Below are 24,995 nucleotides of genomic sequence, written 5' to 3'. Positions count from 1 at the left end.
AAGGTCAGCATTGAATGATAATTCTAAATGACATTAATTGGAGGACTCAGTGAGAAGGTTGTCAATGATCCATATAAGAATGGTAACAGTTTTGTGATAGTTTGCAGTAAACAAATGAGTTTTGTCAGTTAAAAATTACAAGCCAGTGCAAGTTAAAAATCACAACCCATTACAAAAGAGAAATCAGATTTAAGATCAACTGCTTGTTCTAAGCAGTTAAAAAGTAAAGAGTTTTTGTCAAGACAGGAGAATAAAATTAGGTCTTCAGTAAATAGAGCCAATTTAGATAACAGATTGTCAGGAAGATCATTAATGTAGATAAGAAATACCACAGAACCAAGGATAGAACCTTTGTGGTACCCCTGAAATCGCATATGCCATTTTCCAGCAGGAAGGAAAACAAGGTTTAATTAAGCACTTATTAAATACTTTAGAGAGAATTGAAGAGAATTTCGGAGTACTATTTCGAAAGACTATGGCAGGAATGTTCATCATTTTTAACAGTATGGTGTAGGTAACTTAGTTTGCCATAACTTAAAAAGGAAACAAAATTCGAATCAAAGCTATTTTAGTTTTTGACATTAAAAAAACAAAATTGTTCACGACAGTAGCTGTCAGTGACGGATCCAGTATTTTTTGGTGTTTGAGATAGCTAGCTTCCAGGCATAGAGCTAACTCCAAAAATTTGACAAAGTATTTATTACCTTAATTGTATTACAAACAACAAATTTTAGTTATCCTCTTTATATAGAGGGCAAGTTAGGCAAATGGTAATGTTAAGATCCTATTATAGGTAAAAAGTTATATAATAAATTAAGTATACATCTTAAATATACATCAAGTTCTAAAACCGTTTAATCAATATCAAAAGCAAATATTTTTAAGTTGTTTCTATTAAATAACTTTTATTACAAACAAAAATACAAAGTTTATTAATACTTTTAACAAACATTGTGATTTTGTTATTTGCTGTTCAATGTTCGTATATCTATTGATAATAGCTATATGAATAGTAAGTCAATTTGATGAAATTCAAAAAATTATATGGTTATAAAACCAAATCTTTTAAGTTGATAAATATACATTTCGTCATGTGTGTATCTGAAATTGCAACTGACACTACTACCACTGATACCTGCTAAAACATTTTAGTAATGTTTTAGTCATTAAAATAGTTTAACAAGGAATAGTAAATTTTTTTAAGAGGTAGCAGATGTGTATTTCTATCATCCCCTTTAGCAAGTCTTATCTTACAAAAATCTTACGAATGCCTTACGCAAAGCGAGTTTTACTAAAAACCATAGCCTAACCCTAATCCTAGCCATAAAGGTTAATTTACTGAAAATTATAACTAACTAAACCCTGACTCTAACCCTTTGGATCAAGGTTTAGTACGGTATGATTTTCAATAATACTTGCTTTGTTTTTTGCCGACATACTAAAGGGGAAGGGGGTGCTTGAGATACATGGCCAAAAAGGTAATCAGAAAATGAAATATAAAACAACAATACTATCCCACTGGATCTGTACTTACATTTATTAATAACGCAAGTTTATAACTTAAAACTAATGAGTTTTGTCACGCAGTTTTAGACGGTTTTTGACACACTTTACTCTTCGTCACAACATCGTAGCTCTTTATTAACAAGTCCCGTGAGAGTCGTCTCAAAACTACTAACCTAAAACAATTTTCAGGTCCTTAAAAATTTCATTTTTTTTATTTTCATACATAGTTATTTAACTTAAGTTTATTTATGGTATTATCTATTAATTGAGATAATCTTATTTTATTGTTAATTTTTTTTGTAAACATCTGTTTTATTTTTTAATCTATAAATATATACTCGTCGAAAATTTAAAAAAAAAAACATAAAATGTATCACGGTGCTCGGAGATAAGAAAAACAGACTTTGAGCCTAGCCCCTTTAGTTATTATAAGAATGTTTGTATTTTTAGGTCCTATATTAGATAAAGATTTTTGATAATTAAAAAAATTCGGAGATACTTGTGGCTTAAAAATGAAGGTGCTTCAAAAGTACGCAAAAAAAAACACTTTTTGCGTAATTTCGAAGCATTATATTTAGATAGGCCGAAATGTTTACTTTACCTGTTTATTTATTTAATTCTAAACTAGCCAATAAACAATAATCAGATGAAATATTGAAAAGTTTATAATTTGTTCAATTTAAGGTTCAAAAATACTTTCGACACTATTTGATCAATATTCATAAAAAATTTGTCAAACTTCAAATTCTAATATCTAGAGAACCTATAAATATTTTTAAAAAATATTTTGGAAAAAAGCTTTTAGTATGAACAGCAGCAATAGGATAAAAAGTTATTAATTTCAGAGGAGATCACTATTAAAAATTTATATTTTTGCCTGATTCTTACTGAAAGTCGCTCTTAACATCAAATTAATGTACTTTTTTAAAAATTTTAGACCTATTTTTTTTATTGAATCTGAACCATTAGAACATATCGTAATCAATCATAAAAACAAATCAGGGGATTGGGACCTAAAGTCAAGCACCGCCAGTTCTATAAGAGTTGTGTTGTCTGTGAAAAAAGAAAAACAGTCTGGAGTATGAACACGGAACATGAACATGACCAATTTCTTCATCCTTGCCGGGGGTCGGCCTTTTTAATATGTTCAAAAACCAAAAATCTGAAAATCAAACGTTGATTCATAAGCTAATAAGCTACTTATTTGTTTTTTGTCAGTTTTTTTGAAAATATGTTTTATTTTTTTAATCGGTTAGGGGAAATCTCAAAGGGCAAATCTCATCAGGTTTCCCCTGACCCTAATCCTAACTCTACCCATTGTATACAATTAATAAAATAAAATGTAACTTTTTAAATAAAGACAGATAGGGACGACCGGGGTCTTGTTGCCTCACAGCATATTTTTTTATAAATACTAAAGTGTAGACTTAAAGAGTATGAACTTATTTAACATTTTTAACTTATATTAGTTATAAAAAAAACGTTCTTAGGCATTTTCCGGAGCCTCAAAAAATAAATTTGGGTAAGTTAGCGCAAACGTTAAAAATAATTATTAATGCATTATTAGATGCAAAATTTATAGAAATATTTTACTTGGCATCAATTTTAAATCAAAAATTTAATATTACTGATAGCTAATAATAGTTCCTATAATAAAACAAAATAATAGCTCACTTCTTTTCTATTAAATTCTGAAAAATTCGCTAAAATTATATATATATATACATATATATATATATACATATATATATATATATATAATATATATTTTTTATGATAAAGACAAAATTGACACTTTTTAATATTGGTGAAAAGCTCAAAGCTCTTATTTTTCTAAAGTTGATAGGATAAAAAAAAACGAGTTTAAAATTTTCTAAATGACATTTTAGTTAAGCTGAAAATGTCAGGTACCCAATAAATAGTGGGACACCCGGCTAGTTAGCATATATATATATATATATATATATATATATATATATATATATATATATATATATATATATATATATATATATATATATATGTATATATATATATGTATATATATATATATATGTATATATATATGTATATATATATATATATATGTATATATATAGTATATGTATACATATATATATATATATATATATACATATATATATATATATATATATATATATATATTTATATATATATGTATATATATATGTATATATATATATATGTATATATATATGTATATATATATATGTATACATATATATATATATATATATACATATATATATATATATATATATATATATATATATATATATATATATATATATATATATATATATATATATATATATATATATATATGCTAACTAGCCGGGTGTCCCACTATTTATTGGGTACCTGACATTTTCAGCTTAACTAAAATGTCATTTAGAAATTTTTAAACTCGTTTTTTTTTATCCTATCAACTTTAGAAAAATAGGAGCTTTGAGCTTTTCACCAATATTAAAAAGTGTCAATTTTGTCTTTATCATAAAAAACCTTTTGGTTTTTATCGTAATCTTCTTTTTTTTTTAGTATAAAATGAGTGTCAAAATCTTTCTCAATGCCTAATACCTTTGTAATTTCTGATGCTTTAATGTGTCAGTAAATCCAGTTACGCAATACTCATAAAAAATGCATTTGTTATTTATTACTTTATTCTCAAGTCAATATATCAAGAGAGATTGTAGAAGACTGAGGAAACTCACTTGATTTGTTGGTTTAAAATACAACGTCATATCATTTATAACTGATCATAAGAACGGTCATGTCTTAATATGTTTCATCAGCAATGAGTCGTTCTTTCCTTATATTAACAGCCTCAGTACTTCTGAGGCTGTTAATATTAAGAAAGATGGGCTCTCTAAGGTATGTTCTTCCAACTATTCATGTGCTCTTTTGAGTTGAGACGTTAAAATCACGTAGAATTTCAGTCTATGACAGCCGTTACAAAAGTAAATATTGATGACTGTTAAAAATTAAAAAACTTGCCAATTTAATTCTTAAACTGGTTAAAATTTATAGACTCTACTATTCATTACATAGATGATTCCGTTTATTTGCTAATCGGTTCGCGAAGAGATTGTTTTTTATAGACTGGTACTTGCTATTTAAAAGTTCACGGCAAATGGTAAATTGACGGCTACTTGTTTATAAAAATTTGGTTTTTGAAAGTTGACTTTATTTAAATTATTTACTATTTTGTACATTTGTTTTTTTTTTCTATCGTTTTCAAGCAATAATAAATTTATTGCAAAGTTTCTCTCTCAACTACTTAATCCATTAAGATTTTTGGTTTTTCTATTTTTAATTTTTCTAATTCTTTGATTTCATATTTCGTAGCATGATTCCATATAACTGCGCAATATTCTAAATGTGGGCAAACAAAGGTTTGGTATGAAAGTCTTGTCGACGTTATATCTATATACTGGAAAGAGAATGTTTAACAAGACCAAGAAGTCAATTGACTTTGGTCGCTAAATAATTTATTAGTTCATAATTTGTTTGAAACAAAAATTCCGAGATCTTTTTCCATTGTAATTTTTGGCAAAATGACGTCGATTGTTTTCAAATTGAATTTAAAGTTTGTCTTCCTAAAAAGCATAAACTTCCACTAATGTTCGTTGAAATTATTTATCCTGCCGTCCGTTCATTCTTCCAATAAGTTGAAGTTGTTTTGAAGGGTTGTTATCGAGTTAAGTGATTATTAATAGTTTTTCACCATTCGTAAATAGTTTTCTTCTGAATGTAGTCTTACTAAGCCAATCGTTAATAAATATGACAAATAATAATAAAGTTTTGAATAATTTTTCGAGAACGGTATTGTAACTAGCTATTAATTCAAACACCCCGAAAAGGTGTGTCTAAACCACAGAATGCAAGATTTCTTTCCGAAAGAAACTGGTGATGCACAGTGTCTTTTTTAAACACACTACTCCAAAATATTCGCTTTTTATGAAGCAACTTTGTTGTTGGTTGTTTATATACTAGCTTGATTTGCTATGTCTGCAATATTAAAATTGAGAACAAATAACAAGTAAATTATAAAAATGTAACAAAATAAGTTAAAAGAAATATCAATTATTCATTTCATTCAGTCTTCAAAGCAGTTAAAATGTGCACATTTCGTGTTCTTTAAGTCTTCCAAAGTGTTCATTAATTGTCGGAACGGTAAAAAAGTTATTCCAACAATTTTGCGACAGAAACAAAACACCTTATAAATATTCAAAGAGTATGCAAGCCATGTCTTTTCAAAGGATTTTCGTTGTTCATCTTGCGGTTATGATAGTTCACTGAAGTCTGTCTTCTTTCTAAATTGTATAATAAATTTATTTCAATTTTTTTTAAACCATATTTAACAATTTCACAACTCTGTGCGTCAGAGAAGTCATCAGACCAATCAAAAAGAAGTATCACTAAGAAAAATAAGGAGAATTGCTGTGACTTTTGATATAGACTCACAGACTTTACTCTAGCGTCCAAATAAAGACAATCAGGATTATTTTTAGTTTCTGTTGCTTTTGAAATACTGTCAGCCTGAACTGCTTGTTTCAAAGTATGTTTTAGTTTGTGGAGTGTTTAGTGATTTCTTCCCTGGCTGCAGCTTTTTCTCTTCTTTTAATAACAATATCGTAAAAAACTAAGTATGAAAGATAATTATAAACATTTTTCAATTACATAATCATAATTTATCGTTACTTTTTTAAAATAAATATATTTAAAAACGAAATATAAAGATAAGCGTTACAGATTTCGAACGCATTTGTTTGTTTAAAAAAATATGTTTCTTTAAAACAGTTTAAAGTTTGAATATTAAATTATTTTACATATTAAAGTCCATTCTTAAAACAGCACCTGCATACAATAATATTTCCAAAAAATGAGTATTTTGCCCACAATAAGAACATGAATTCCACATGCGATCCAAGAATGTTTATTAAACAAAAAATCTGATTGATTACTTAATGTCTGAAAATAAGTTTCTCTTAAAAAACTATAAAATTAAATGAGTCAAAAAATATACAAATAAATAAATCCTCCTTTCAAACCTTTCAAAAAAAATTTATTAAAAAAAAACAACAGAAATAAGCAGTTGTGATCATTTTTCTAAAAGTGTCAACATATTTCACAAATATGTGAAAATATTACAATAGTTAAGGCATTTATTATTATTACCTGTAACTTGATTATATTATTACTACCTGTAATTTAATTTTTGGTATAGGTTGAAACTTTTAAGGGTAGACCTAATAGATTATTCATTTTTTTTAAAACGGCCTTGGCGCAGTGGTAAGAGCGCTTGTTTTAAAAGAACGAGATCGAGGGTTCAAAACGAGCTCTGAGCATATGTCGCGTCATCGGTAAGGAAGCTTTGTAACAAGACTGTTAGGTCTTCTTGAGGTACCTAAAACAAAAATAAACAAAAATCTCTCATGAGTCAATAAAGATGAAACGCTGTGTAAAATAAAAAAACTTTTAAGCTTTCGTTTAAAAGAAAAGTAGTTACTTTGTTGAATAAAATCCTCAGTAAAATCTTTTAAAACTATTTTATTCCTTAAGAATGGTCCATGATAATCAATACAAAATTTAAAAAGGTTTGTTTGAAAAATGGGCTGCTTAATAATTGCTTAATAATCATTGCATAAAATGTATTTATTTTTATTTATTGATGAATACAAATTATGGAAAGAAATACGGGATGAATTGGTTTTACATATAAACATAAACAAAGAATATTTAAAATATTAAGCTCATTTATATTAAAAACTCACATTTCAAATAATAGTGTGTTGAGTATAACGGCATGAGTATAACGGTCCTTAAAATATATAAGACGAGCTACATGCTTCTGCTGACAATAAAGAGGTTTAAGTTTATTTTTATTTGTACTACCCCAAGCAATGTTTGCATAGATTATGTGACAATGAATAAATGAGTGATATATTTGTATTAAAGTATGTTTATTTAAAACCTTTCTCGCTTTGTACAATATATCTTCTTGAGGCACTTAAAAATAAAACAACAAAAAAAGCCACGGACCTCTCAGTTCTGAGCCAGAACTCCATCCACTGCGTCACGGCTGTACAATTTTATAATACACCAAGTTTTCTTTATCTCAAGTTTATGCCTATCTAGCTGAAATAATAACTTTTTTTAAATACTTTGAAAATACAATATGTAAATTTGTATAACGTCAGAGAAAAAACATTTTGAAAAAAATAATGTACATTATTTATATAATTGGTAATACCTCCACTAAAATTTCTACATGGATCGAAATTCTATATAAAGCTTGAAATATATTTAGTAAACACCAGGTAACACAGTTATATTATTTATTTAAACATTTTCAAAGCAAAGTTTTCATTAGTTAAACTACAAAAATACTATATATGGAAGCACTCATCGAGCAAAGCTAAAATCTTTTTACCTTCATCAGACAACCACTTTCTCGTAAGAAACAACTTTTAAAGAAATGAATTTTTTAAATGTATATCAACTAAATGTCTTTAATATTTTATGCTTCATGTTTAAATGTAGAGAAAATTTGTTACATAATATATTAAAAAATCTTTATCGTTTGAAACTTAAAAACAAATATATTCTTCCTATTATTAAGAATCGTATTGCCCCCGTATTTATTATTGCCCCCTTTTGCCAAATAAGCAAAAAGCAGTTGTTTCTTACTGAGGTATTTATCTCTGAAACAAAATAGGTTTACCGAATTTTGAATTTTTCTACCAAACTGACTTTTGCTTCATTCAAACAGGAACTTAAAAAATACATTTGTTTTTAATCGGAAAAGTGTATTATTATTTCACTACAAACAGTATTTTTTATCAAAAATTGATCATATATTGTAAAACGCTTCATGATAAGATCCTCATAATCTTTTCGAAGTCTTGCCAATGCTAATATAAAAAATTGTAAAAATCTGGTTATTGTAACTATTTTTAAACGGCAAAACATTTGTAAAAAAAACAACAAAAAAAAACATTCATAAACTATTAAATGGGCAACTTTGTGCCGATCTTATCTAAATTTTTTTGAAATGTATTTAAAAAGTAATCAAACGGTCATTTAGGGTCCGACGTAGAAGGTCCGACATAATGAATAACATTTTTCCTTAACTCTTTGCAAAGCGTATTTTAAAATCGCCATAGTTCTTATATAAAGATTTTATGAATTACAAAAACTTTTTTTTTTTTTGTCATTTGTTGATCAGATTTTATGCGCAATAAAATAATAAAAAAAATAATCTGAGAAATTTGAAATAAAAGTACCTGATTCCAACTGAATATTTAAAGAACTATTTGAATAAAATATCTTCGATTGCAGAGGCAGATGATATGGTAATACGCGTACGATTAAAAGTGGTTGGTACAAATGGTTGGTATATTGTTAAGTTCAAAACGTTAAAAACGTTTTTTATGTTTTCCAACTTTTCATAATATATTGCACCCACGTTTAAATCCCCGCATAAAAAAAATAATAAAAGCTTTTAAACACAGTTAACTCATTTGTGACGTAAAACTCTTCAGTCTATTAAAAAAGATGGTAGCCACAGTGTTCCTAATAAAGCAATAAGATTAAAAAGACATACCGGTTTTATTAGAAATTTCTATACGCAAGGTTTAAATATATTTTTTTGCTAAATGTCTTTTTTGATAAAAATTCAAATTTGTCAAGAATGTAAATTGCAACGCCTCCTCTCTTGGTGATTACGCGTAGTTAGTTTACCGTTTTATATCAGCCAAAATTATATAGAGAATTTTCTGACATTGACAACTCTGCATTTCCACAAGTTTCTGAAATATTAAACAGATAAAGAGTAATCAAAATATTTTTTCAAAATTTTGATATTTAATCTCATAATGCTTAAGTATTTGTTCTTTCTCTTTTTTTAAACTGCTCAAGTATTATATGTTGTCAAGACAGCTTATTTATATTTCAGTCAAAAAGGTCGTTTAAAATGTTAAATAAAAATCTCATGTGAATACGTTTTTATCTACCTTTTTTTACCCACGCGATTGTTTATGTTCAACATTTTTATGATAAAAAACCGTTTGTAATTTACCATAATTTGGTACATTTGCTTGAATTTCGAATTTTAATGATTTCGCCATTAAAGTCTTTATTAATAAAAATATTTTTTCCCTTAAATTTGAGTGACTCAACCGTGAATCTTCTTGCTTTATTTCCATCATTTGATGTCAAACAAGTTCTAGAAACATATTCTAACATTCCTGGCTTCTTCTTTAGAAGCTTCCGGATTTTCTTTTATACCCTCCTTAAAATACTTAGTCTTTATCTCGTAGACATTCTGGAACCCAATAAGGTTTTTCGGACGTGTACCACGTGTTCGTAAATGCGCTCCCTCCTTTTCCTTCGCTATTTCTTACACATGGCAGCAGTTTAAGCGCCTTTTGCTTTGTAAACAAAATTAGTTTACAAAGAAAAAGGGAAAAAAAAGAGCAATTGCTTTTACTCAGTAATTGGTCAGCTTTAAGTAAATAAAACTTTACCAATTTTGCTCAAAATTTTATTCATGTAACACTGAACTCAGCATTTTTGGAGTAAATTGCTTAGCTTTAGGTGAATAAAAATTTGAGCGAGTTTGCTAAAATTTTTATTCACGTAATGTTGAACAACTACACCAAAAAAGCTGAATAAAAGCAATTGCTTTTTTTTTTACCCAGCCTAACATTACCCATATTGAAAATGACTTTGTGACTTTGAACTGTTGCACACTGCATATGGGACAGATGCGGTGTACAACAGTTTTTAAGCGTTAATTTTATTTTCAGAGCTTTATCATTTTTGGGTGTCATTTTTCAGCATTTTTAAATAAAATTTTGTTAGCTCGATGTTTTTCAAAAACAACTAACAAATTTATAATTTGTAAGTTGTTTTTCAAAAAATTCAAACCGCGTCTCTTTTCCAAAATTTGTTTTAAATTATGTAAGTTCTACAAAAATCGTCACTCCTACATAATTTCATTTTAAACCACGTCACCTCTACAAAAATTTCAAATCGAGTCAATTCGTCAGTCTAATACATATACTATATAATACATAATAGGTACTTTCAAATTAATTATCGTTTTCTTGTTTTACTAAAAAATAATAATTTCAAATAATTAAATAAATAGCTATAGTTAATAATATTAGTAAATAATAATTATTTATCAGTTAGAATGAACTTGAAAAAAGTAATCAACAAAAATAAAAATTTAAAATAAATAGTATCCCATTTCTTAGGGGTTCTCCGTGTTTATTGTAACTTTCAACTATAATTTCGTTATGTTACGACAACAAACAGTCTAACATGAGGGCTCTTCCCACAAAACTCATTTATCTTTATACTATAGTAGGCATTATATTTCAAGTTTAAATTTAAAAAATCTTTATCTTGATTAGCTATAGGCGTGTTTTTGAAAAATATATATTGCTTTTTAACATAAATAAAACTTTATAAACATGTCTTGTTGATATTATAATCTATTAGACAGAGCTAAACTTAGAAATAATCTAGATATCATAATTATATCCATACAGTTTAGATGTAAATACAATATCAGAATTAATATCTAAAACATGACTAAAATGTGTGAAATGTTTAAAAAATCTAGAAAAAAATATTGAAAAAGTAAAAAGATAAGGTTGGGTTTACATTTTAGACTACATTGAGTTACATTTTTTGTTAGAAGCTAATGCTAAAATTCAAGGTAATTTTTCTTAAACTCTTACGTTTTGTTTGTGTTTGACTTGTACAACAATAAACATATATTATACCTTCAGGGTCTCAAAACAAAACTGTAAACTTCTTCCAAGAGTACCAAAACTAAAACCAGGAACCCAAACTGTAAACTCCAAAACTATAAAAGTTGTATTTTACCCTTGTAAAAAACAAAACTTTAAATATATTGTCCTATTTGTTTTTTGTTTAAAAAATTCGAACTTCATTTAGTTGTATACGATATAACATCATTGATTCAAAAGAACAAACTATGTTTTATTTGGAGTTAGACGATTTGTTTTTTTTTTAAATTTAGTGACTTATTCCTATAAAAGGGACTTTGCCCTGAACCTCCCCCATTAACAAGGAAAAATATATATTTTGGAACGTGGTAATTAGGGAAATATTAGATAAAATACTAATCCGGTTTTACAATTTCATCAAGTTATTGTGTCTGATGCAAAGGTGGTTATTATCTGTTTATAAAATAATAAATAAAAAAATGAAAAAAAGTTCTGTTTGTTACAACAGCACCTTTGGTCTGTATGTTATGCTTTACTGTCAACCGTCTATATTTCAAATTTTCTAGAAGGAATTTTTTAAAGTAACTGTAAGTGATTTTCTGGCAACAACCAAAAATAATTATTTGGTAGTAGTTAAGAAAAACTAAGAGTCAATTACTAACTAAACTGAAATAAAGTTTTTTAAACAAAATTGTTATGAAATATCGAAAGCAATGTATTGATGTATTAATGAAGTCACTCTATCAAGTTTAATAGAGTTATATAGAAGTATTATAAAGGAATAATTAACTATGTAACTTCATTGTGCTTTAATTGAAAACTAAAAAGCTTATTGCTAAAGATACTCAAGCTACGAAATTTATACATCGAAATAAATTTGTTCAGAATAAATTAATAAAAATAAAATGTTCTTTAAAATAAATTTCAGATAACTTTTAAAAATTAAAAAGTTGAAATTTTTTTTACTTTAAACATAATTTCCTTTTACAATTTCCTCTTCACTTTTTACTATATATAATAATTTTTCTTATTAAACGTAAAAAGTTTTTTCTCTTTAGTTTACGTTGGGTTTTTTGCGAAACATGTAAATTTAGTATTTATACAAAATCATACAAAATTTGGTAGTTAACTTCTTTCTTGGAAGGCATCTCAAATAAAAAATTCAAAGAAAACTACAGAATGAAAGTGACACAATTTTTTTTGCGATATTATGCAAGCTCTATTTTAAAAACATCAGAACTTATGTGACTACATCAAGACTCTACCTATATGCGTTAACACACCCATTACACTTTTCATATATTAGCTCAAAAGTTTGAAAACCTTAAGTTTTTCAACGCCAAAGGATCAATATTGCTGTTGACAACATATTGTAATGCGCGACAACGCAACATAACATCATGTCAACATTGTTTTTTTGTTTTTTATCACTTGCTTTAAAAAAATTAATAATAGCTCTCGAGTACAGTTAATTAATTTTAAAAAAATATCTAATAAGCGCTATATCCAGCATTGATCAAAGCATTTTATTATCAATCACACGCAAAGTTTAACATTTTAAGTTTTTTGTCTTATTTATATAAATAAAAATACTTGTAGGTAAAAAAAACTAAAAAAAAATTTGAAAAAAGAAATTACAGTTCGAATTAAAATCATGCAAATATGCACGGATCTATCAAATCTTCAAAACCATCTCATTTATGATAAACCTGTTGCAATTAGATAAAACTAATTAAGTTTTCGTCGAAAATCGACCTCTTATACAATTAGAAAGATATTTTTACACTCTATCCTTGGATAAGACAATGTAATCATAATTATTATATCTAAAAATTTTAAAGTGATGTGTTACCTAAATTATTGTGGATCTTACGAATGCCTTTGTTAATTATTTATACGCTTGCCCTGGATAATTATTTATGCGCAGGTTGAGAAACAATTCCGCTTAACCGGCATATATTTTAAAGTATAACATTTAAAAGTTATCTAAAAACAATGATTACTAAATCTATGGTCTAAGCAAACAATTTATGATAGTGGATTGAAAGTTAAGAAGAGTAGTTTAGAAAATATGCATCAACCATTCGCCACAATTTGTTTTTCATTTCAAATCCTAATCTGAGTTTAATAAATTTGTGGTATGATAGATAATACCACATGACTATTTCCTTCTGTTTACATGCCTTATTTCTATTATTAATCCCACAATTATATTATCGTCCAAGGTGTTAAGCTTTCCTCAATAGTTTTTATTAAGTTTTATTCACTCCCGTTATTCTTATAAATATATCAAAAGTTATATCAGTTCAAAATTGTGATCGTAAAGCATCAATAACATTGAATCTTAAAAGACAATGCCGAACTTGATTTGCATTTAAACTACTAATATCATTAATGGACAATATTTTAATATCTGATGCTTGTGTTTAATAAAGACAATAGTTAAAAGGATATTTTTTTTGTTGTCTCGAGATCGTTTAATCGTCTGTAGGCTTTTAACTAATTATTATATTGCAAGCATTAAAAGATATAGTATTTATGACATACTTCTTCTCTTCATCTATAAAGATTTAAATACTAATATAAAATGAAAAAAACAGAACGTCGAAATAGATCCTTAAGAGCAAAAACATTTAGTGGAATATCAAGTGACACACTGCAGCAAGTAGGAGAAATGGGAGTAAGTTAATTGTATATAAGTTAAAAAATAAGGGGTTGGGAAGGCAAGTGAAAACTTTGGATGAAGTAAGAAAAGCGATAGTAACTTAAATATGAACTCTGTTCTAAAACTTAAACATGTTCTGGGTAGGTAGGTTCTTTAAAAATTTGTTGAAGAATGATTGTTTTTTAATAATTTAATTTTTTTTTAGGTTGCAGAAGCAGAGGACAGAACATTTAGTTCAGATGGAGATATGTCATCACCAGAAACTACTCCAGAACCAGATAACAGGGTAGATAAAAAAGAATCTAAAAATCTCAAAAAAGTTAAAAAACATAGACAGCAAAGAGTTACCAAAGGGGACGATCAGTTTAAAGATACAAAAACAGTTTTTAATCCAAGTACTATACTTGTTGCACCGACGGTTTCATCCCAAAAACCTAATACTATGCTTGGTGCACCATTACTTGCACCACAAAAACTGGAGAAATCTAGCAGCTTTAAAAAGAAAGAAAGGCTACCCAGCACAGATGTCAAAAATAATAAGGAAAATCTTGAAGAAAAAAAAGAAACTGGACATAAGCGAACACTTAGCAGGACAATACCAACTCCTGATAAGATTACTGAGTGTAACATAGTTTTACTTGGCGATTTAGGAGTCGGAAAAACGGGTAATTATTTATGTAGCAGTGGCATTACATTTGCGTTTATTTATTGCAGTTTACTTATTATATTTTTCACTTATATTTTTTATTTAGTATAAGTTGTTTCGAAATATAAAAAAAACATGTAAAGTAAATAAAGCATATATTTGATAAATAAAAGGCATTCTAAAATTCATAAAAACATTATAAAATTCTAAAACATTCATAAAAACATTCTAAAGCATTCGTAAAACATTCTAAAACATTTATAAAATTATTCTAAAATATTTTTAAAATTTTCTTTAACAAAACTTTAAACATTATCAATATTAAATAAAAACTTGAATGAGTTTGTTTAAGTCCCATTTTAACTCTTATCAGTTATTTGATAAAAAGATCTGAGTATGTTTTTATATTTTGTATTTGGTATATTTGTGTAAATATTATCGGTATTAAGAAAAAATATTTTATCAAAAAATCTAATTGAGAACATCTAAATCAGCTTACGTTTAAATCAATCTGATCTTGTCTGACAAACTCTACTAATTTCTTGTAAAATTTATAATTTCTTGAAAAATTTATGATTTTTAATACTATGTAGTAATATATATTAAAAATATATTTTATTATATATTTCTTTTCATTGTATCTTATATTATAAATGTTAGTACTTATATTTATATTTTTGCAATCAGGTTTCAAACAAACTTAAGATTTTATTAAGAATTTATAAGTAGACTTATTTTCTAATTTTTGTAAATTTAATTAAATTTACCATATTTTTTTTTCTTCTCTTATTATTAGCACTGGCCGTACGTTTTGTAACAAGGCGCTATCTGCATGAATACGATCCAAAGTTAGGTTAGTTGTCAAAATGTATATTTTATGTTTGGATTAAATGAAAAAATAAGTTAAAAATATTGAAATTTTGATTTTATTTAAATAATAAGCGTGATTTTAGTTTAAAATGAATTATTTATATGAATATTGCGAATTTATTTAAATGAATAAGGGTGTTACTTTAATACGGGTATTTAAAGTGCATAAGCACGCTAACTTTATATAAACGATATAGATGTTTAATTCTAGATTAATGTTTAATTTAATATGTAATTTAATAATAAAAGACTGAAAGATTAATAAAATGTTTCTATGGTTACGAACAGTTTCGAAGTAAAGTTTACAGATACGTTCAATGATGTTATTGGAACATATTAATAATTCTGAAAAATTTCAAATAAAAAACAATCAAGTCAAAAATTAATATTTTTAAATAGAATATTACTCAGAGTAATTCTTTACATTTTTCTTTTTTTTTTAATTATTTAGCATATCTGTAAAGTATATGCTTTGTACAACAGTTGAATAGAATTTATAAGCTGCTGAGAAATTTGATATATTAGACGTAAAATACCGGTTTAGGCTGCAATGACGCAATGACATAGTTTGTCAACTATCGTAGCAAAAAAGATTATTAACGGAAATTTTTTTCATATTGACCATAGCGTCACAAAATAAAAAAGTCATGTATAAAAATTCAACATTGGTTTAAGATATTTATCGTAAGTTGTAATGTGGCGTTAGATCGTTACACGGTATTTTTTAATGCCAAAACATTATTTAAATTTTTTTAGAACGATTATACGAAAAGTCATTGGAGTTTTCCGGAGAGCAAGTGTCTGTAAAATTATGGGACACAGTAATTAAGGTAATGACTTAAATATGCTATTTAGAGGTTTGATTTTTTGTACACACACACATGTGTAAATGCAAATATACTGATATAAATATTTTTTTGTCTTCGATTAAACTATTGTTAGCTTTTATATTTTATTAATATGTTCGACAGACATGGAGCAATTACGTTGACCAAGCAGACGCGTATCTTGTTATGTATTCAGTAACTTCAGAAAACAGTGCAATTAATGCTCAAAACATAATTAATTCAATACGCTCCTCTCCGTCTACAAGAAATGTTCCAATAATGCTTGGTGGCAACAAGATTGAGCTTGAAAATGCCAGAAAAGTAACACGAAAAGACGTTGAAAATTTTGCATCAAGTACAGGTTGTTTATATAAAGAATTTTCTGTTGCCAGTACGTTAAACGTAGATCCAATAATCAAATCAATTATTAAAGAAGTCGCTTCTCAAGAAGGTGGTCGTACAACTCCTTCAAATCTATCAAACGATCCAGTTGAAAAAACTGTTTTAGGTAGAAAAGCCAGCAATACAAAGCAAAATAAAATGAAAAGGTTTCTATCAAAGAAATCGTCTTAATTACTTATGCCTTTATTTTGAGAACTTTACAAGTTTGCAGAAAACAAACTGGTGACGATATAACAATAAAGTTCCTATCATATAAATATAAATTGCCATTAAAGGCGTTAATGGCAGAGGAATTAACTTCCACGTCTTCATCAGTTACCTTCAACGAAGTTTCCAGACTCGCATCAAATTAGAAATTAACACTTAGTTTTATAAACAACGCTCGGAATGAAACTAATTGTTACTGAATCATAACTTGGTAATAAATTTATTGAATAATAACTTACACCTGGATATTTTTTCCAGGATAACTTTTTGGTACATATTTTCATAAAAAGTTATAATGTATAATATATAAAAATGTATAATTTCTCTATCTAGCTGTATATGTATATTCACTCTCAATGTACCCAAAAACCTTTTTTTTCAGCTCACAATATAAGTCTTATTGGTTGACTTTTGAACTATACCGATAGATATATATATATATATATATATATTTATTTATATATATATATATATATATATATATATATATATATATATATATATATATATATATATATATATATCGGTATGTAACTATACCGATATATGTAATATACCGATATGTGTAATATATATATATATATATATATATATATCGGTATGTAATTATACCGATATATGTAACTATACCGATATATGTAACTATACCGATATGTAACTATACCGATATATATATATATATATATATATATATATATATATATATATATATATATATATATATATATATATATATATATATATATATCGGTATGTAACTATACCGATATATGTAATATACCGATATGTGTAATATATATATATATATATATATATATATCGGTATGTAATTATACCGATATATGTAACTATACCGATATATGTAACTATACCGATATGTAACTATACCGATATATATATATATATATATATATATATATATATATATATATACATATATATATATATATATATATATATATATATATATATATGTATATATATATATATATATATATATATGTATATATATATATATATAAAAGTGAAACTGATATGACAACATCTCTGTACTAATTACTTTGTATTAATATAGGTATAATGACTTTAAATATAAAAGTTCATCATGAAGAAGGCTTTAAAAATTAATGATCCTTGGTACAATAAGCTTTTTTTATATTGTACGTAGGGCCACCAGCAATTGGACATTGGGCTGCTTTTTGAAAATCAGGATTAACTCCATAATAAACAGACAACAAAGATAGGCACAAATTTAATACAAACATAATATAAATTTTATTTAAAATTTGTTCAACTGTTTTCAACAAATTTATCAAAATGGGTTACATAAATATGTCGAAAGTAAAAACATTTTTAAGACATCAACAAAAGGTGTGTAGCAAAACTTACAACTCTTTTAATTGAAATATCTCATCGCATCACATCACTGTAAAATACACTAATCCAAATCAGACAAACAGTTTTAAACATTTAGTAACACAATTTGATTGCAAAACTTATATAAATAACAAAATTGAAAAAAAGTTCTGAGAAAAATTGACGAATAAGTCTACGCTTAAAATAGTAATCCCAAAACAACCGCGAAAAAAATAACGCTCTTCACCAATCGAAATTCAACAATCTACCTTGTGATCAAACAAATTCCCTATCAGAGAAACACATATATGGTCTTAGGTACAAGCAAACTATAAAAACTTATTGCACATCGCATTTAGTACCTAAGTAACAAACAATATAATTTTCAAGAACCCAGGGGCGGATCCAGCATTTTGTGGTCTTTAATATAGCTAGCTTCCAGACATGGAGCAAATTCCAAACATTCGTATGTTTATACTTATATCAAACAAAAATGCAGTGCAAAAAATTGCGATGATTGGAGCCTGGAAACAAAAAAACCCTAAAACTTTTGCCCCCCTGCCTCAAACTTGAAAGCAGCAAGTTGATGAAATATTTTTTGTACTATTTTCAACTAGACTTATATTCATTGGTAAAATTTTAAATTTATAGTAAAATATTTTAGCGTTTAAAAATTATGACCATATCATACTCACTTCAATTTAAAGGGGGTGCAAATTTTAAATTTTTTTTAAACATCTTCGCCTCCAACAAATCTGCAAGCAACCACTAATTAGAGTTGGAAGTTACTGGAAGAGAAAAGATGAAGATTATAAAGCAAGATAACGATTGAAAAACGGCTTAAAGGATTGCAAGTTATATGAATCAGGAAAGCAAGATGAAGGCAGCGAATTCCAAATAACTGATGTTCGATGAAAAAAACTAGACGAATAAGAGTTTTTGGAGCACTTAGGAGCAGTCAAAGAAAAAAGATGAGACTTAATTGAATGACCAGTAACACGAGAAAGAATTTTAGTATATGGCACAAGAGACACTAGCTCTTTAGAGCAGTGGCCATTATAGTATTTGTAGAAAAGAGAAAGAGAAGCAACATTACATGTGATAATTGGAGGTTGGTTGCAAGAGCAGGTCCAACTATGTTTACAATGCGTTTTGCACCTTGTCTAAAAGAGAAAGGGCATCATTAGAAGATCAGCCCAAGTTATGGCAACAGTATTCCATACAAAACTAGATTTGAGATTTATTGAGATAGAGAATAAAATCCGTGGTAATAAAATGTGTCAAGCTCAATAAAGAGATGCAACCATAGCAGATGCTAATTTTGCAACGGATTCAATATATAGTTTTCAAGAAAGATCAGAAGTAAGAGTTAATCCTAGAAGATGAAGAGTAGATGACTCATCGAGTACATTACCGTTTATAAATATTGGAAGATATAAATCGTTGCGATGACTATTGGCTGAAAAAATTGATTTTTATTTGAAATAAAGTTCACCAGCCACTATGAGCTCCATGTTGTAGCAGATGTGAGATCCTTTTCAAGCTCAAATGATCCTCTAAGCAATCAGAGAGTGTTGAAGAATAAATGGTAGTATCATCAACGAACAACGCCACCTTAGATGTGAGAATATATGGAAGGTTCTTAATGTAAATTAAAGAGTATAGGGCCAAGAATTAAACTTTAAGCAAGCCCTGAAGTTACAGAATAAGAAGAAAATTGAGGATAACTTTTATACTATGATTGGAAAGGAGGGATTCAATAATCTTTAAGAAGTTACCAGATACACCGTTAGAAGAAAGTTTATGGAGAAGACCAGCATACCAAACTTTATCAAAAGCTTTAGAAACGTCAAGTTATCTTTCCACCTTTATCTAATGTACAATAAAACCTATTGGTTATTAGTGTTAGTAAATCAGCTGTAGAACGAGAAGATCAAAATCCATATTGATGATCAGAATGTAAGTTATTAGGTTCAAGATGAGAGATTAAGTGTTGGTTAATTAAAGACTCAAAATCCTTACTTATGATAGAAAGAAGACTAATGAGATCGTAGTTGGACAAATCAAATTGCTCTCTAGAATTTTTAAAAATAAGGATAACAGATGCCACTTTCCAGCAGGCTGGAAAACGAGACTCTGATAAACAATTGTTAAATAGTTTTGAAAGTATAGACAACAGCTCCGGAGAACACTTCTGCAAGACTATAACAGGTATGTTTTCCGAGCCACAAGCTGTAGAAGAGTTAAAACAGGAAATCACTTTAGATACAGAAGCTGGAATGATACGAATGTCAAGCAATGGATTAACCTGTTTGACGGCTATATCAGGTAGAACGCAATTTATGGAATAAAAAAATGATATTAATGAAAAGTTTTTAGCAAACAATTCAGCTTTGTCTTTTGGTGAGGTGACAAAGTCTGAACCATACAAGAGAGCTGGAATTACAGATTTGTCCTTGGTATTGGTACTATTAAAGATCCTCCAGAAGTCACGAGAGCCTAATTTTTGTAATGAAATACGAGATTTCATGACCTGCAAATAGCGGTAATAGACAGTTGTCTGTTTTCTGGAGAATTGTTTTGCTGATAGATATGAAAGTAATGATTTCGATTGGCAATTGCAGTAGCGCAATGTGATGAAAACTATGTAGAAGAGTAAGGCTCGACCTGGAATCGTTGAGAGGGAAAAAAAGATTCCATGCCTGCCTGAATCCACGAAATTATGTAAGAAGAACATTTGTGAACAGGAAGCAAAGGATTTCTACCCTTATGGTAGAAATCTTATGATTGAACGCTGAGAAATTATACTATGAAACTTAAATTTTCTCGATGAATATAAATCTAGTTGAAAATAATACAAAAAATATTTCAACAACTTGTTGCTCTCACGTTTGGGGCAGGATTATCAGAATAGGATTAAAAAAAAACAAATTTTCTAACTAATTTTCTAACTGAGAAGCATTTTATAGAACTTTATAGTTTTCAAATAAAGTTTTAAATTAAATCTTCTTCATATATATATATATATATATATATATATATATATATATATATATATATATATATATATATATGTATATATATATATATGTATATATATATATATATATATGTATATATATATATATATATATATATGTATATATATATATATATATGTGTATATATATATATATATATATATATATATATATATATATATATATATATATATATATATATATATATATATATATATATATATATATATATACTGTCAAACAAGGAAATTAATCCTAGCAACTAAGTAAATTGTAAATAATTTGAACAATAATATAATACAAGCAAGAAAACCATAAACTTAAAAGAATGTGTGATTTTAGAGGCAATCAGCATTCGTACAAAAAAGTTGTAAAAGATCCAAATGATTACGACTTTACTATAAACTAAAGTACTATAAACTTCAAATTGTTAAAAATTCATGTTTACCTTGAGCTGAAACTCCAGAATGTTTTTCATAAAACATAGACTTTTTATTTGCAATTTAACTCCTTGAATGGTTGATGTTTATAAATTAAACTTTAAAGTTAAAAGCTATTTGTTTAAAAGTAGCTGCTCTTTACATTGAAGCCTGCAGTTAAGAAATGTATACACATTTGATGAAAGTTTGATATAAAGATCTTCATTGGCTTTAAGATATGTAAGAAGTAAAAGATACGAATCAAATCAAACAGTTAATAAAATAAGTTGTAACATTTTAAGGATTTTTATGTATAGTACAAGCATGTTGTATGTTGATCTCCTGCCACCAAATAAACATTTCTAAAAGCATATGAAGCTGTTTTAGTATTATTTATGGCTTGTGCTGCTTAAAGAAATAAAAAAAATTGGAAAAAAGGCCATTCATCTTTGAATAGAGTTGTAAAACCTCATAATAGTAATAAAATTGTATTAGGTATTGTCAGAGAACTGCGAATCATGTAAAATTGTGGAATGCAGATAAAAATATTGATTGTCACTTAAAAAAATGATTTTATTTTATGAATTAGTTAGCAAAGTTTACAATTCTTTTACATTTTAGTACAGTTTACATTACATTTACATTTTACTTCATGGATTAATATACAACACTGAAGTTAGAGCTTGTGCAGTTTTGTCTTATTTCATTGAATTCAATGATACATCTTAAACTATTTTTGATGTCTGTAAACAAAAACCGCTTAAGCTAATTTTTTACTCAAAATTTAAAATGCACTAAAATTCTAAAACCAGTCATTGATTAAAGCCAGCTCAATAAGAAAAAGATTCTTCCATTCAAAACAGGAATTTGATTTTTTGTGACTTATTAGTTATTTTTGCTTTCATTTTTGCGTTTTCTCAAAACAAAGTTTTTCAATATGTACATGTACTTGAAAATATAATTAAATTTACACAAAATTGCCAAATCTGCATATTTAAAATTATAAATAATCAACTTTTTTTAGGATTGTTTAATTGTGTACAGTTTTTTTTTCATTAATAATTTAAAAAATCTGTTTCAAAAACTCAACAAAACTGTAGTTTTTTTTTTCTTTCTATATTACAATAATAATAAGCCTATAAGATATCAAGGTTAGAGAGAATAAACCCCAAAAGTTTAAAATTAGTAGTAAATGTCCATGAAGTCCTCAACAAAAAAGGATCTTCAGCAAGACGTCGAACTTTTATTTCCAAATCCGTAATATTATATATTCTTATTTCAACGATGCTTTTAGCTGTACATATTGTTGTGAAAATGGAGGAATATGCTTAAACATTACAGGCTACTACTGAAATTCAGTATGTTACAAAATTACAGCTTGTTAGTAGGGTAGACCCATATAAATTGAAATTAAAGAATGGGATAAAAATCATAAATCACTTCCTTACGTGGAGTACTGCTGTAAAGTATGCACATATGCTTAGCAGATATTGTATGCCTACAAATAATTTGTTTATGGATGAGCCTCAATATATGAAATGTTGAAGCATACAAGAAAATTAATAAGGAATATCAATACGACAGAGATATTTATTTTGTTCCTTATTATGTTACATATAAACAGAACTAAAAAAAAAGGGTATAAAAAAGTTGCTGTCTAAAAGTACTTAAAAGTCCTGCTACATATTACATTTAAAATTGTATATATATATATATATATATATATATATATATACAGTGGCGACAAAATAAATATGTAATGATATATTTTCCAGAGATCCGAGTTTTTGAGATCTAAACTCTTTCAGCCTAATAAAATATTAATTTTAGAAGATAACATTACTGAGTAAGAAAAGAAAGTAACTTAGTTAAAAAAGAAGTACAATCATATAAATGATTTAGAAGTACAGAATAAGGGGGCAATTTAAATAGCTCACCCTGTACAAAATTATCATTTCGTCCTTTTGCTACCAAAATCATGGAGGTTCTTTGTATAAATAGTTTATAAAACTTTATTAGAGATAAATTAATATTTAGTGGGGTATCCTATTGAGTTAATAACTGCTTGACAACGACAACCTGTTGACGAGATCAATTTTTGGCATCATTCAGGCGTAATAGCGTCCCAAACAGCCTTTACTTCAATCCAAAGTTGGTCTAAATTTGTTGCAGTTAACCAGTTTATGTTTCTGTCAACTTCCTCCCACAAATTTTTTATCGGATTTAGGTCTGGTGACTGTGTGGGCCACTCCAATATATCAATCTTCTAAGCGTTAAACCACATTTTAACACTTTTGGCGGTGTGCTTAGGGTCGTTGTCTTGTTGGAATTTCCGAACCAAAGGGAGATTTTTCTCGGCATTTGGCAACATAACATTTTATAGTATTTCTTTGTACATGTGTTGATCAAACTGCCCCAAACTATCACATTGCTACCACCATGTTTTACGGTCTTAAGAGTATACCGAGGGCTGAGTTCTTGGTTTTGGGGACAACGAATATATTGTTTTCCGTCGGATCCAAAGCGATTAAACTTAGACTCATCAGTCCAAAGCGCATTTTGCCAAAAACTTAAATCCTTGTGTACGTGTTGTTTTGCAAACTTCAAACGGATGACGAGATTATGTTTTGAGACCAAAGGATTTTTTCGGGCAACCCTTCTAAATAGCTTATTTTCGCGTAAGCGACTTTTAACAGTCCTGACATACAGATCGAGTTTTAAATTATGAGCAATTTGTTCTTTAATTTTTGGTGCGACAACAAAAGGATTCAGCTTAGCGATACGGACAATGCCTGCGTCTTCTCTGGGAGTTGTCTTTCGTTCGCGAGGCCTGCGTTTTTTGTTGCTTAATGAACCAGTATCGTTGAATAAATTAATAGCATCGATAACTTTCTTACGAGAACAACCCAGTCTTCGAGCTATTTCAGAAATGTTCAATCCTAGAACTCGAAATGCCAGTACTTGTCCTCGAAAGACTGTTCCATGTTTACCTCGTCCCATAGTTGATAGATAATGAATTTTTTTTTTTTTTTTTTTTACTAAATGGGTTACAAGAATATCATTTAAATACTGAATAGAATGATTATGACCGCCAAAAGGTAAATACGACCGCTTAAATGCAGTTTAACAATTTTGACAGCTATAAATGTCAAATGAGTATTTCCGTTCAAAAAGGTTAACATTGTTAATGCTATAAAAAATAACAGCAATTGTTATAAATACAAAAAAGTTGGCATCAAAAGGTAAAACCAACTTCCGCATCACCCGTTATATATATATATATATATATATA

General features: G+C 27.4%; 1 protein-coding gene and 1 long non-coding RNA gene across 3 annotated transcripts in view; one reads left to right on the top strand and one right to left on the bottom strand.

Moving 5' to 3' along the window:
• The window catches only part of LOC101240509 (uncharacterized), a 29,164-nt gene extending 11,918 nt beyond the window's left edge, over positions 1 to 17,246 (top strand). The window contains exons 1-5 of one of the 2 annotated variants that reach the window (XM_065790852.1): positions 13,574 to 13,971; positions 14,162 to 14,621; positions 15,399 to 15,455; positions 16,229 to 16,302; positions 16,444 to 17,246. In XM_065790852.1, the coding sequence (XP_065646924.1) occupies positions 13,879 to 13,971; positions 14,162 to 14,621; positions 15,399 to 15,455; positions 16,229 to 16,302; positions 16,444 to 16,872 (1,113 nt within the window). In that variant the 5' untranslated portion in view covers positions 13,574 to 13,878 and the 3' untranslated portion in view covers positions 16,873 to 17,246. Of the gene's footprint in view, positions 1 to 13,573; positions 13,972 to 14,161; positions 14,622 to 15,398; positions 15,456 to 16,228; positions 16,303 to 16,443 lie in introns of those variants that run through there. The other variant, XM_065790853.1, reaches the window with a different exon arrangement.
• Positions 4,170 to 9,027, bottom strand: LOC136076931 (uncharacterized). Its single transcript, XR_010636695.1, has 2 exons — positions 8,814 to 9,027; positions 4,170 to 5,840 (listed from the first exon to the last, which is right to left on the bottom strand). It is a non-coding gene; the product is annotated as an uncharacterized LOC136076931 (long non-coding RNA).
• Positions 17,247 to 24,995: the final 7,749 nt, after the last annotated feature.

This window comes from Hydra vulgaris, chromosome 02 (assembly GCF_038396675.1).
Source record: "Hydra vulgaris chromosome 02, alternate assembly HydraT2T_AEP".
Lineage (NCBI taxonomy): Eukaryota > Metazoa > Cnidaria > Hydrozoa > Anthoathecata > Hydridae > Hydra > Hydra vulgaris.
This window is presented reverse-complemented; position numbering and strand designations above follow the sequence as displayed.